A 14,188-nucleotide genomic window follows, 5' to 3' on the forward strand; every position below is an offset into this window, starting at 1 on the left:
TTCTATTCCTAGCAATTGTTCGTTGTTAATTTCATGCTAGGGTAAGTTTTCAAAATATTTCAAAATTTGGGAACCTAGAATTGTGTGTATGCTTTTCATGTTTAATATTGGTGTGTTCCTTCTTTTTTGATATTTATTTATTTGAAAGAGTTTCACAGAGGAAGAGAATCTTTCATCCCCTGGTTTACTCCCCAAGTGGCTGCAACAGCTGGGGCTGGGCCAGGCTGGGACCAGGAACTTCTTCCAGGTCCGCTACCTGGGTGCAGGACCCACGCACTTGGGCCATCTTCTGCTGCTTTCTCAGGCTCATTAGCAGGAAGCTGGATCAGAAGTGGAACAGCTGGAACTCAAACTGACGCCCACATGGGACGCCAGCACTGCAGGCAGCAGCTTTACCCAACTACACCGACAGCACTGCCTCCTTCCTTCCCTTTTTAACAACTGACCAAACTTTCAGAAATTTGCCTATTTGGTCAGTCTTCCCAAAGAATCTATTAATCCATTATCTTTTTTTTTAAAGATTTGTTTTTATTTATTTGAAAGGCAGTTATAGAGAGAGGTAGAGACAGAGAGAGAGGGAACAAGAAAGTTGATAGGAAAGATTGGAAATTTCCAAATGCCCTCAATACTCAGCCATCATCGGTTGCGTCCCTGAGTGTGCATTAGCAGGAAGCTGGAATTCTAAGTGGAAGGGGTGGGCCTCAAACCAGGCACTCCACTATGGGATGCGGGTGTCCCAGGCAGTGGCTTATCCACTGTGTAGATGCCTGCCCTATGCTGTGAATCTCTGCGATCAGCTTTCCTGTTCCCTTCCTGTCATTTTCTTTGATTAGGTAGTTCTTTCCCCAGCTTCTTTCTTTTAACATTGAACTAATGAGTTTTTTAGGGTTTTCATCCCTTTACTAATGTAAGCAGTTAGGGTTGTATAATTCCCCCTAAATACTGCTTTAGCTGTGTCCCAGCAGATTTTATTTGCCAGTTCCCATCATTCTTTCACTTCTGCTATGATTTCTTTGGATGTATCCATTATTTGGAGCTATGTTTTCCAACTTATGTGGTTTGGGTCCTTAATATATGCATGGTCTGAACTGTTTTCAGTTCGGAAAAAATAGCCTGTAGGAGAGCAATTGTCTCGGAGGTTGTGAGTTTCCCTCCCCTTCCCTGGCTGGAGCACAACCTATGCAGAGATTTCCAGTCTGCACCTGCTCTAAGCATGCGCCCTTCCAGGACTGCAGTTCTGTACAGGGAGTCTCGGCTCCTGTGCCACCCACTGCTCCCAACCCTCCCCCCCCCACCTGCCGACCCGACTCCAGGTGCCCATCTCCAGCCTTGTGGCCCCTGGATCAGGACTCAGGTGTTGTCTCCCCAGCCCCTGGCAATGCTCCTTCTGTATTAGGAATTCTGCAATACACTGAAAAATAAATTTTAATATTTTCTGTGCTATTTGTATGTATGTTATAGCAGAAGCATTTTTAGGTCATTATATCTACTCTACGCTTTTTTTTTTCAGTGTATACAAGTAAAAAACTTGTGCATGATTTTTTTTTCTTTTTGCATCTTCTTTACACAAAATCGGGTTTCCTCAGTAGGATTCCCTGTAACCGGGGAAAGGCCACTTAAGTGGGATCATCATTTCCCTGTACCTACCACCACTTACTATGTGAAACAAAATAACCAACTGTGACTGACTGCTCACATAAACAGAGAACTTGCTACTTATCCCACATTAATGTAACACATAATACACATGGTATACTCCGTGCAGTAAGGCTGATTTACAGTCTGGCAGATTTTCAGACAAGTTACTTTTTTTTTTTTTTTTTTTTTTGACAGGCAGAGTGGACAGTGAGAGAGAGAGACAGAGGGAAAGGTCTTCCTTTGCCGTTGGTTCAGCCTCCAATGACCGCTGCAGCTGGTGCACCGCGCTGATCTGAAGCTAGGAGCCAGGTGCTTCTCCTGGTCTCCCATGCGGGTGCAGGGCCCAAGGACCTGGGCCATCCTCCACTGCACTCCTGGGCCACAGCAGAGAGCTGGCCTGGAAGAGGAGCAACCGGGACTAGAACTCGGTGAGCCAGCGCCGCAGGCAGAGGATTAGCCTATTGAGCCATGGTGCTGGCCCACAAGTTACTTTCATTTCTTGCTTTCAAAATCATTATTTTAATGCTTTGCTTTTCCTTCTCTAAAAGAGACGTTGATTTCACCACCACAAACCTGGGTGAGACTGTACCCAGGAGCCCTGGTTGTGGTGCTTTCCCCAAAAGCAGCAGAGCTGGGATGCCCCAAACTCTGGGTGCATGAGACTCACCTGGGGCATAGTGCAAACAAGCCACTTCCCTGGGGGTCCCAGGTCAGGTTGCTAAGGTGGGCTCCAGATTGGGCATGCATAGTTGGCACTGCTGGTGATTCTGGGCTTGGAACTCTTCAAACGATAAAATCATTAATTCCTGTTCAGAGGTAAATGTGACACAGAGGGTTAAGCCATCGCCTACAACACCAGTATCCCATGTTGGAGCCTGTTTTGGGCTTGCTGCTCCACTTCCAATCCAGCTCCCTTCTAAGGTGCCTGGGAAAGCAGTGGAAAACAGCCCAAGTGCTTTTACCCCTGCCCACCCACATGGGAGACCCAGAGGAAGTTCCCATTTCCTGGTCCTCAGGAGTCTCAGCCAATGTGGCCATTCGGGGAGTGAACCAGTGAATGGAAGATTTCTCTCTTCTCCACCCTGTCACTCTGTCTATATATAAATATGTGTGTGTGTGTGTATACATATATATATATATATATTTTAGAGAGGTAAATGGGGTATGGAGCTGAAGCTTCCTCTAGGTTGTCCCAAGTCTTTGTTATCCAAATGACAGCATCTGGCCACACACACCCCCACCCCCACCCCACCCCCACCACCTTGCCAGTCTCTCCTGATCTTTTATTCCTAAGTGACTGATCTGGACAAGCTCTGCCAGCCAGCACAGGAATGAGGATACTCCTGTCTTCATTTCAGATTTTATAGTGCTTGCTATGGCTCCAATGTGGGAGACGCATATTGAAATGTGAGTGCCACCATAGCGGTGTCTGGAGCGGGGGGCTTCATGGGTCAGGACATAAGGTGGTGGCTCTCTGGGGATCAGGCTGCCCTCTTTGGTTGCCCTTCGGCCCAAGGCTGCTTGGTCCCTCTAGAAGCTGAGCCCACACAGCTGTCATGCTCTCAACCCCTAAACAGAACTCTTCTTCCTACGTCACCAGTCTCGGGTATCTTAACACAGCGAAAATGGACTGGGATGATGACTGACGACTTATTAGCCTTTCATTCCTAAGTCTCAGAGCAACCAATGTGCTGTGACTATGAGACGTGTGGCACAGTGGCTATCTGCACGGGAGTCTCATAGGTAGGGATGTTAAATCCACCTGCCCCAGTTTCACCATGACGTGTGGGGAAGCCTGGAGCCCGGGCCTCCTGACAGATCCCACCGCACTCCACGGCTTCTCTTCTCCAACTGCATCTGTCTGATGGCTTCCACCCAGCTTGGAGCTGGGTCCTAATGTCCATCCCACATCGGAAGCTATCCTACCAGAGTGTCCTAGGCTGTTCTGTATTGTATAACCAACAGCCACGGACTGTGGGGAGGGCTGATGAAGAAGACATGTGCCACTGACTGTTTGCAGGCTGCAGTCCAAGATCAAGGTGCCAGCAGCTTTGGTGTCTGGTGGAACAGGCTCTTTGGGCCTCTCTGCTCAGAGCACTAGTCCCATTCATGTCACCCAGTCACCAACCAGAGACCCCACCTCCAAATACCACCAACGTGGGAGCGAAGATTTCCACATGTGAAGCTTGGCAGGGGAGGCAGGTGCTACACACCTTGAGGCCACAGAGAAGGAGGGTGATAAACTCCATTCCTTCCATGAACATTTGATCCACCTCTGCCAAGGAGCTTGGACTCATAAATCATCCAGCACAATATGGCACCTCAACCTTGGCTTTCAGAGTCAAAGGACTTATCTAGCTCATTCCCCATGGGTTGGAGTCCAGAATCAGCAAACATTTAAGCGCTCCACACTAGCTGCTGGCATTCCACATTGACTTTTCACCCTGTTTGAAGAGAGAGAGGCTAAGCAAACCCTGGCCCGTCCATGTGATGGAATACTGCTCAGCAATGAAAAGGGAACGAGCAACTGGTACACACGGCATGTATGAGTCACCAGAGAATTATGCTACATGAGAAAAGCCAACACAAAGGTTACATACTGTGTGATTCCATCTAAATGATATCCTCGAAATGAGAAAATTACAGACGAGGGATTGATGGTTGCCAAGAGTCCAGCAAAGGGAGGAGCTGGTAGAGAGTGGACATGGCTGTGAAGGGCCTCACAGGGATCTGTTGCTGTGGGTATGGAGCTATTGTGTCTCCACTGTGGGGTGGACACACAGAGTACAGTGGAATGAAACTGCACGGAATGAAATAGACAAAGACGCAGATGCCCGCACAAGATAAAGCACACTCCTTTGGTTAGGGGGAGGTGAGCCTGGTGTTTGTAATGACTTAAAGTTAATTCCAACGTCCTGTCAGATGGGAGTCTTGCCCTAGCCATTCTCAAATAGCTTGTTAAGAATTCCACAACACAAAGCTAGCCATCTCAAGTTGGTGTAACAAGACATTAAGTTCCCAAATCATTAATTCTTGTGCTCAGAAGTAAATGGAATGCAAATTTGCAACATCCATCTGAGTGTTCTAAATCCCTGCTACCCACACAGCACCAGCATCCGCTGAGAGCCTGTTAGCTGGCGCCTGCTCAGATCTGCTCAATTAGAATCCATGCATGAACCGTATCCCCAAGGTGACCGAATTCATGTTAAAGTCTAAGAAGCACTCATCTAAACCCTTTATTAAATTACATGCTTAGTCTTTTTTTTCTTAACACATTCTTCAAATTAAATTATAAGGGGCATGATTGTAAATAACTATCTAGAAATTATATCTCTTAAGGCGCTAAGTGGCACTTCTGAAAACCTGACATGATCATCGCATTGTCACACAAGGTGAGACGCTCATCGCACATTATGGCAATGTATGCGCCAAGTCCTGAGGGCAACTAAGCCAACAGCCAACACCGTGTCCAGCGCGATCGCACTGTGACGCACCTCCTCCCTGAGTGAGGGCCAAGTCCTCCCTGACCCACACAGCCCCATTCTGTGCCCTCTTGGGTGCGGTGAGAAGACATCGCGGGACAGGAGTTCTCATCGTTGCGTTTTTTTCCTGCAATTATTGCTCATTTAGCTGTGTACCTTTAGAGGTTTCAGCCTCTTCGTCAGTGAGGAGAGGGTTGGGGTCAGGTTGGTGGTTTTCAGATCGTCTAAGGAGTGCCCACAGCAGAACCAGGGAGGTGTCCTGTGGGCAAGAAGGAGGAGATCCCTGGGCGGCGTCCGAAAACCTCAGCCTGTGTGGGCCCCACTCTGACTTAGAGTGGCTCTCTGACAGATCTGTTCCTACTGGGACATCTGTTCCTGCAACATCACTCAAAGGACTTGCTGTTTAAAGAAAGCTGATAGCAAGTGTCCATTAAGGTTTCATGGGAATACTCTGATGCTAAGTTTAAGGGCTGTGTGGTTACACTGAGGTCTACAGGACAGACAATACGAGTGTGGCCTGGAGGAGTGTGACCTGACTAAACATTTTAAAATCTAGGATTACTTATCAGCCATCAAGTCTTCAGAGTTGCATCATTAAGGCTGAACAAACTTGTGGTGCAGTATAGCAAACGAGGGCACAGAGCCTGGAGCAAGACACCTGGGTGTGTCGACCAGTTCTGCTCCTGACGGGTTCATGTGACTGCGCAAGTTACTCACCTCTGAAAAATTCAGCAACCTTGACAGTAATGAGTCCCATCGTCCTTTATCCACAATTCCAAAATCCAAAACACTGACAATCTGAAGGCTTTTATGGATGAGTTAGAGGCAGAATCTGACATAAATTTGAGGTTGACCATGAAGGGTTTCTGTCTATCCCATTCACTACCCTGGGTTTCACTGAAGAGGAGTTAGGCTATGGTTCCTGACCCAGCTTCTGCTGGGCTGTCGTACGCACCAGGGTATTTCTCTCAGTGGCTCATGATGCTGCAAAAATACAGCAGCAAGAGGTGAAGGGGGAGTGTGTGTAAATCCAGGGAAAATTGAAAAGGACTGGAAGCAGGATAAGATAAGGAGAACTTCCCGGCCACCCTGTAGATAGGAGAGCTGAGGCAACCTGCAGATTGCACAAATCTCCACTAATTCAAGGCCAACTGACAAGGGTTCTGGGTCTAAGCTTGGCTGTTCCAGGAGTCTCGCATCAGACAGAAGTAGCCACGTGCCCATGTCCTGCTGTGCCCAGGAAGAACGTGCCCCTGGCTAAGCTGAGGCTGTTCTGAGGGTGGCAGCTCACTGTACTTGCTGCTGCTCACCGGAGGTCTGTGCACAGGGAGATCCGAGGTGCAGCAACGTAGCTGTCCATAGCTTTCTCCTCTCTACACAGCTTTCCTGGTCTGTAATTTGCACACCATAAAATCCACCCACTGAAAGTATGCTGTTCACTGACCTTAGTAAACGTGCTCAGTTGTGCAACCAAGATCACAACACAGTCTCAGTGCTCCCATTACCCAAAATGTCTGCTCTGCTTCCCACGCCTGTCTTGGTTGTGGGAAACACCGACCTGCAGTCTGGCCGTCCTGCCTGCTCTGGGAATGCCTGCCAAGTGGAATCATACAACACCGTCTTCTGAGTCCGCCTTCCTATGCGAATTGTGCTTTCCAGGACCGTCCACAACGTCGCAAGTCTCTGGAGTTGGTTCTTTACATTACTGAGTGACCTTCCACGGGTGTGTGTAGCATCTTTGTTTGCCAGCTGATGGACTGCTTTGGTTTTGGCTGTTATGAACCTTTTGTAATCAAGTCCTAACGCAGACACGTGTTTTTACGCCTCTTAGATATCAGGCCGTCTGGTAAAGGTAGGTTTAATTCTGAAAAGAAACGGCCAAATTGTTTTTCACAGTGATCGTATCATTGTGCAGTCAGCAACCACATACGAGAGGTCTAACTTCTCCACATCCTAGTTGATTCTTGGTATTATTAGTGTTTTTGCTGACAGCCATTCCAGCCTGCAATTTGCACAGATCTCACATGGACAATGGTGAGGATGTTTGTGTGCTTGCAAGCATCAGGTGGCCCTCGCGGGCGGTGGTCCCATGTCGGTGATGCCCTGCTCAGCACAAAGGGAGTGTGGAAGAGCAGGCCACTGCCATCACGCACGCTCCCACATCTGTCTTCGTCAGTTCCTTTGAATGCCCTGTTCCAGTGTGTGACACATTGATGAGCTCCTTAGAGCCCAAGCCAGGAAACCCAGGGGTCTCTGCTCTCAGTAACACAACAATTTCAACTCTTTTTTTTTTTTTTTTTAAGATTTATTTATTTGATAGGCAGAGATACAGGTACTGAGGAAGAAACAGATAGAAAGGTCTTCCACCCACTGGTTCACTCCCCCAGTGGCTGTAATGGCCAGAGCTTGGCCGATCTGAAGCCAGGAGCCAGGAGCTTCTTTGGGGTCTCCCACGTGGGTGCAGGGGCTCAAACACTTAGGCCATCCTCCACTGCCTTCCTAGGCCATTAGTAGAGAGATCAGAAAAGGAGCGGCCGTGACAAGAACTGGCGCCCATATGGGATGTTGACGCCTCAGGCATAGGCCTAACCTACTATACCACAGCGCTGGCCCCTTCATTTCAACTCTTTAATTAGCAGTAAAAACAAACGTTCTGTGACCTTTGAATCATGATCATTACGAAGCCCCACAGACTGGCATCACATAGAGGAGGCCCGGATGGGGCGGCCAATGCACCAAATGACAAACTCAGCCACAGGCAGTCAGAGAGAGGAGGCCTTAACCACGGCACACGCGACAGGAGCAAATGTCATCCTGCATGTGTCTGCCCCTTCTCTTCAACAGAAGCTCCGCTTCTCGCTCGAGGGTCCTCAGACAGCTGGGGGGCCGTCCGCAGTGGCGCACGTCCTGGTCACTGTGGCAAGAGGTAGTTTTCAGAGGCGCAGAGTTTGTGCTGAGTGATGGAATCTAGAGAGAGAGAACGAAAGCAGTCTGGCACTTATAACAGCACTGACACAGTAAAGTAAGCCTTTTTATACACATACAAAGTCACGTTTAGAAAATCTCAAAAGGCCCGGAGCTGCACCGTCCACATGTTCCTTGTCCGTGCTGCACGAGGGGGTTTCTGAATTTAGATGAAAATGCTGGATCCTCAGTGACACAGGCCCTGGTACAGATGCTTAACAGCTACATTTCCTATCAGATGGCACACACAAGGGATGTGTCCATCACGGCAGAACGTTCTGGTGGGCAGGGTGCTGTCCAGGACACTGCGGACCCGAACTCTAATCCCGGTGAGTGAGCTTACATGCTCAAGACAGAGTATGCGTAAAATACGTGAGTTTTAGCCATAACACTAACAATGAGACCTAGTCTGTGTCACCCTATCGACTTAGCCAGGTATTTTATATGGAGTACAGAGCCAACAGACACGCTTTTTAAACTCCAGTTCTTGTTCTTTGTAGTTCAATCAAGGAAGCTGCACAGGTGAGCTCTGAGGCCCTGTCGGTTTGGAACTCGATGACTTTATGAAGATTACAAGTGGCATCTGGCCCAGGAGAGAGCTGCAGGTGCAGCCGACTGTCGGCACAGGTCGCCGAGTGGCTGGCTGGAAACAAATCCCTCACTCTTTCCTCAGCCCTGGAATGTTTCCTGCTCTGTTCTACCATTAGAATGAAAGAGGCACACAACCCCCAGCACTGACTGGCTTACAAAGTGGGTCAGACTGATTGCATTTGTTGTATAATCGAACTATTATATTTGAAAGACCTTAAACAGTCACACTGATGAGTTGTGGGAAGACGGAGAACTACCATGGTTGTGTAGTACAAAGAAGAAAAAAAAGGTGGGTTCAAGTTAGAGCTCAAGCCAGTGCCCCAGGATTTAGCTGTAGCCTTCCCAGTTTAAGCCTGCTTCCTTCCCCACAGGCGGTCTGAGCTGATGAACTCCAGATGGGAGGAAGGCTAACACTTCTGCATAAGAGTAAATATATTAACACTCACTTACTTACACATTATATCTATACCTAAAGTTATAATTCATACTATATAACAATTTTCAAGAACCAGGCACACCACTTAATTCTCTCCATGACAATGAAAGAGGTAATAGGACTTGTATTTGAATATTGGTCCTTTATTTCTGATATATGTTCTATATATTTTCTTTTGGCTTGTCATTTGCCTTTTGCCTTTTCTTATGCAAACTTTTGCTATACAAAAGTTTTAATTTTTTATGTTTTTGAAATCATATCAGTATTTTGTTTTATTGCATCTAGTTTTGGAGTCATGGGTGGGGGACTCATTCTCAATATCTAGGTCATAAAGCAATTTAGCCATATTGCAGTCCAGGTTGTAAAAACCCTACAGATTTAACTTTTGCATTTAGATTTCTGACTAGAGGTAATTTCTGAAAATCAGAAAAACTGCAGAAAGGATGTTCTTTCCTATTAATCTAAGAATGCAATATAATCTAAAAGTTTTAAACCTTCTTAAAGATTTATTTATTTGAAAGGCAAAGTCAGAGAGGGAGAGAGAGAGAGAGAGAGAGAATCTTCCATGTGCTGATTCACTCCTCAAATGGCCTCAATGGCTGGGGCTGGGCCAGGCCAAATCAGGAGCCTGGAACTCCATCCAGGTCTCCTACATGGGTGGCAAGGGCCCAACCAATTGAGCCACCAACCACTGCCTTCCCAGGCGCAGCAGCAGGGAGCAGGATCAGAAGTGGAGCAGCCAGACTCAAACAGCGTTCAGACGGGATGGGCGAGTTGTGAGTGAGTGGGGGCTTAACCCCTGGCGTTACAACGCTGGCCCCGAGTTTTAAACTTTTAAAAAAGAAAACTGACATGTTTACTTTAAAGTTTATGTGAAAGAGAAAATGCACAGGAAGGCAGTTTTGAGAAAGAGGGATAATGAGGCAGAATGTGACATCCCAGATACCAAAACAACCATCACACCACACTGTACTGGGACAGTCACAGCAATAAAATGGCATGTTATGAGCACAGAGCAGATGGGTCAGCGGCAGAGAATATCCAGAACCAGCCACGCAGATAGAGGGACTGGGGAGATGGCTTGGAGGGGGCATTTTAAGTCGGTGGGAAACGGATGAGTTTACTGAGGAATGACACGGCCCTCTCAGATCTTACAGTGCGTAAACTGCAGACGGATTAAAGCGCCCAGCGTTAAAAAGCCACAAACAGGAGACTGCTCTTGAAGCTCTGGGGCTGGGGAAGACCTTCCTGATCCAAACCACTGAACGCGGAGTCTGTGCAGGGATTTGAATTTTGTAAGGGACCAGTAATCAAAAATTAAAAGCTCTGTTGTACTGAAGACACCATAAACACAGTTAAAGGCAAATACAGATGAAATGTTACTGCGTCGGTAAGAAAACATAGTCCCCATGTTATTTAGTGCTGCTGCAAGACAGTGCGAGAGTGACAATAACCTGATTTAAAAACAGGCGAGAGACAAGGACGAGGACCTCAGGAAACAGCCGAGGCCACCTCGAGAGCTACCTGAACTCATCAGAATGGAGCACGGGTGTGTCCAGCATGGGGGTCAGTGTGGGCAAGCAGGATGAGTACTCTGCCTGGAGGCAGCCTACACATTACAGCAGACACACCCCAGGGCACAGAGATTCCTCTTCTATGAGTCTTTTTACAGAAATACCCATATGCCTGGGATTGGGCTAGACTAATTATAGCTCAGGACATCAGAATGGAAATTGTTCCAATTAGAACACACACAGCATTTAAACAGCAGGGCCAGTGGGAATAACCTAAATGTCCCATTACAGGGAGTGCACGAGTTCACTACAGCGCCTCCAGTGGTTAAGAATGAAATAGCTGTAAGTGTGCTACAGTGGCAGAGTCTTCCAGAGTTAAATAAAAACTGGAAAAATAGGTAAGCCTCCATTTAAACAAAAACAGATCTCTCAAATACCTCCGTTCATACATGTTTATTTCTATGAAATTATGTACTTTAAAAGCCTGGGAGATACACTTCCATCTTTATTGTGGTTACTTTAAGAAGGGGCATAATGAGTTGCCAGCATGGTGGCACAGCAGGTAAGCCACTGAGTGTGATGCTGGCATCCCATATGAGCACCAGCTCGAGTCCTGGCTGCTCCACTTCCTATCTAGCTCCCTGCAGTGTAAGATGGCCCAAGTGCCCGGGCCCCTGCCACCTGGATGGATGAAGCCCCTGGTTCCTGGCTTTGGCTTTGCCCAGCCCAGGCTGCTGCAGCCATTTGGGGAGTGAACTGGTGGATGAAAGATCTCTCTCTCTCTTTCTCATTTTGCCTTTCAAATATATAAAATAAATCTTCAGAAAAACAAAGAAAGGGTAGAATGACTGGGGTCCCTATGCACTTCTCTGCTGTTTGAAGTAAGCATGAAATCAACGGTCCTCTCAACCTCCCTCCCCCACTCATCCACCCTGTAACGTGGTAGAGCAAAGTGTTGCCTGGAAAAGAACTGATTTTTAAATTTAGATAAAATGAAAACCCAAGTGCAGCCCTCATAAAAAAAAGTCTGTAGTTGTCCCCTGTCCCCTCACTCCTGGCGTGGTGGGCTCCGTGACTGTGCTGAGGCACTGCCCGTGCAGTTCTGGGGCACCACCCTGGATGAAGCACCGGGGGTGGGGGTGGGTGCAGAACAAAACGGCATCTGACAGCTGAGTGGTGGCTGACAGCAGAGGAGTCATGGGCAGCTAGCCCCTCGCAGCTTTGAGTTCCCAATTGTAAACACACAGAGGAAGACGGTGTCCATGCAAGCTCACTTGGCATCTGAAGATAGCCAGGTCCCCAATTTCCAATGTCATATCATATGACAAGTCCTCCAACACCCAATAAAACATGACCAGAGGACAGACAGTAGGTTCACGTCAGTGCGAGCCAGTCGGGAGAAACAGGAGCATTAAGCGAACTGTATTTGAACAGCTCCAGGGTGTTTAGATTGAAAAAAACCAAAAACAACTTACCAAAAAAACCCCACCACCAACAGTGATGTTTGGCAGGTCTTGGCAGACAACTGTACACAAGTTCAAGATTACCAGCTGTGCCTCTGTGGGCTCCTATAGCCAGGACATGGAATCAACACGCTGCCAACCCTAATTTTCTGTAGTATGTGGGCAAGTCACTTTATCTGCAGGAAACTCTAACCACCGACAGCCAAATGTGGCTCATGGTACCATGTGTGGAGGCTTCAAGAACAGGTGGAGCCCTGTTGGAACTTTATCTTCGCCTGACAAAATAAGCTCAGGGTTCCAGGGCTGGGAGAGGCATTAGTGGCCACACAGCTGTGCAGAGATGCAGAGATTTGTGCGGTTCAGGCATCGCATCCACTACCCTGTGGAACGAAGCCACCAGGCCTCCGAGGACATGGAGGCCAGGGGCTGCACTATTTAAGGCATCTCTCAGCAGTAGAGCCCAGTGGTTACACTGTTCCCAAAGTCCCTCCTCATCGGGAGACAGGGCTGTCTATGGTGTCACTGTCCTCTGCTGGCATCACTTCTCTCCAGAAGCAGTGGAGCAGCCCCTCCTGTCCTCTGCTCGGGGGTCCCCCTTCTGCAGACTGAATAAACCTCAGTCCGTCCGTGCTTCTGACCAAGTGGCATGTGGGTTTTAGACACCACACACACCTTCTGGATGCTCGGGACTCATGTGTAGGTCTCACCTTCCATTCCTCTCTTTGCCCTACATCCAAACTGACAGTAAGTGCAACCAGCTCTGAATCCTATACTTAAAATCCGACAGTACCACAGTCCTCCATGGTTGCTACCCTAGTCCACCACCAACACTGCCCCAAATCCTTCCCCACCCCCTGCTACTGCTTACAAACCAGCCCCAGAGGCCCTGGCCCCTGCTTAAAACCTTTGCTTGCATTTACGCTCACTTCACATTGCCCGCCCAGGCCCCGAGTGGCTCGGTGGTCCAGCTGACAGCTGGCTGCTTCTCCGGCTTCATGTTCTGCCCCTCCAGCCTCTCACCCTTCGTTTCAGCTGCCCTAGACTCACTGCTTCCGCTGACCTCTCAACCTTTACCTGCTGGCTCCCTTGTCCTGAACGGCCAGGGCCACACGAGCCCCTCCTTCTCTTCACCTGGTTCTCAGCTCACACTCAGCTGCTCAGCAAGGAGCTCATCCCACTGCCACTCCAGACACTCGGATCCTGTCTGTGGCATCTTCTAATAGAAGAACGTGTTTAAAATTTTGTTTGTTGCCTGTTTTTTCCTTGGAATGTAAGTCCCACAGCCAAGGACTGTCTCTCTCTTGTCAATGGCTACACCTGCAGGCCTGGAATCTGATAGGTGCTCCAGAAATCCTTATTGAGTAAGTGAATGAATAACCTGATATATATATATATATTTTTTTTTTTTTCTGCTCTGATATTTGATGGGAAACATTAACATACCTGATGCTTTCCTAAGGATGAGCTAAGAATTCGAGTTGCATTTGTGCCCGATTCTTCACACATCAACTTTTGCTGGACATTCAGGGAACATGAGTAGAATTGTATTATCACAGCAGCCATGGTTTGGGTGTCGGGGGCGGGGGGCAGGTCCACATGTTGGGAGGAGGTGGGGACTACTGGGAGGAGCACAGGTCATCTCTGGAGAGGCCTGTTACAAAGGAACAATCTGGCCCCTGAAGAGCCTGGGAGACAAATGTGAAGCTGTTCTTGGGACACAGCAACTTTTCTTCACTTGCCTAAATCCTGAGAGAACAGGGAGTCCATGGGAGACATGGACTTTAAAGGTCTTCGAGATGTCACCAGTCAGGACTGTTCTGACCTTTTAATGGTTTGGTACGAGAGTCAGGCTGCTTTGAGAATTGGAGGCAGCAGCATTACTGGGGAAATAGGCTGTTTTATCAAGGCCCTCATCCTGAGAGGCAAAGGAGTGGAGACCAGGGGCGGGATAAACCGAGACAGGGGTAGAGTGGCAGTCCTCACACTCGTAAGGCCCATCCCGGCGGACAGCAAGGCCACCCTTGTAATGACCACTCATGGAGGGCTATGCCCCAGGGGCCAGACTGGGTTCCCCTCCCAGTGCCTGCCAGGCTCAGCCCT

General features: G+C 48.2%; 1 protein-coding gene across 6 annotated transcripts in view; it reads right to left on the reverse strand.

Moving 5' to 3' along the window:
- Positions 1-7,403: 7,403 nt before the first annotated feature.
- The window catches only part of MCPH1 (microcephalin 1), a 248,781-nt gene continuing 241,996 nt past the window's right edge, over positions 7,404-14,188 (reverse strand). For all 6 annotated transcript variants that reach the window (XR_011378483.1, XM_051832685.2, XM_070048125.1 and 3 more), the window contains one exon: positions 7,404-8,087. Coding sequence is in view for 5 of the 6 variants with exons in the window: in XM_051832685.2 (XP_051688645.2) it covers positions 8,032-8,087 (56 nt within the window). In the remaining variant the exon portion in view is untranslated. The remainder of the gene's footprint in view (positions 8,088-14,188) is intronic.

The sequence above is a fragment of the Oryctolagus cuniculus genome, chromosome 8 (genome assembly GCF_964237555.1).
Source record: "Oryctolagus cuniculus chromosome 8, mOryCun1.1, whole genome shotgun sequence".
Lineage (NCBI taxonomy): Eukaryota > Metazoa > Chordata > Mammalia > Lagomorpha > Leporidae > Oryctolagus > Oryctolagus cuniculus.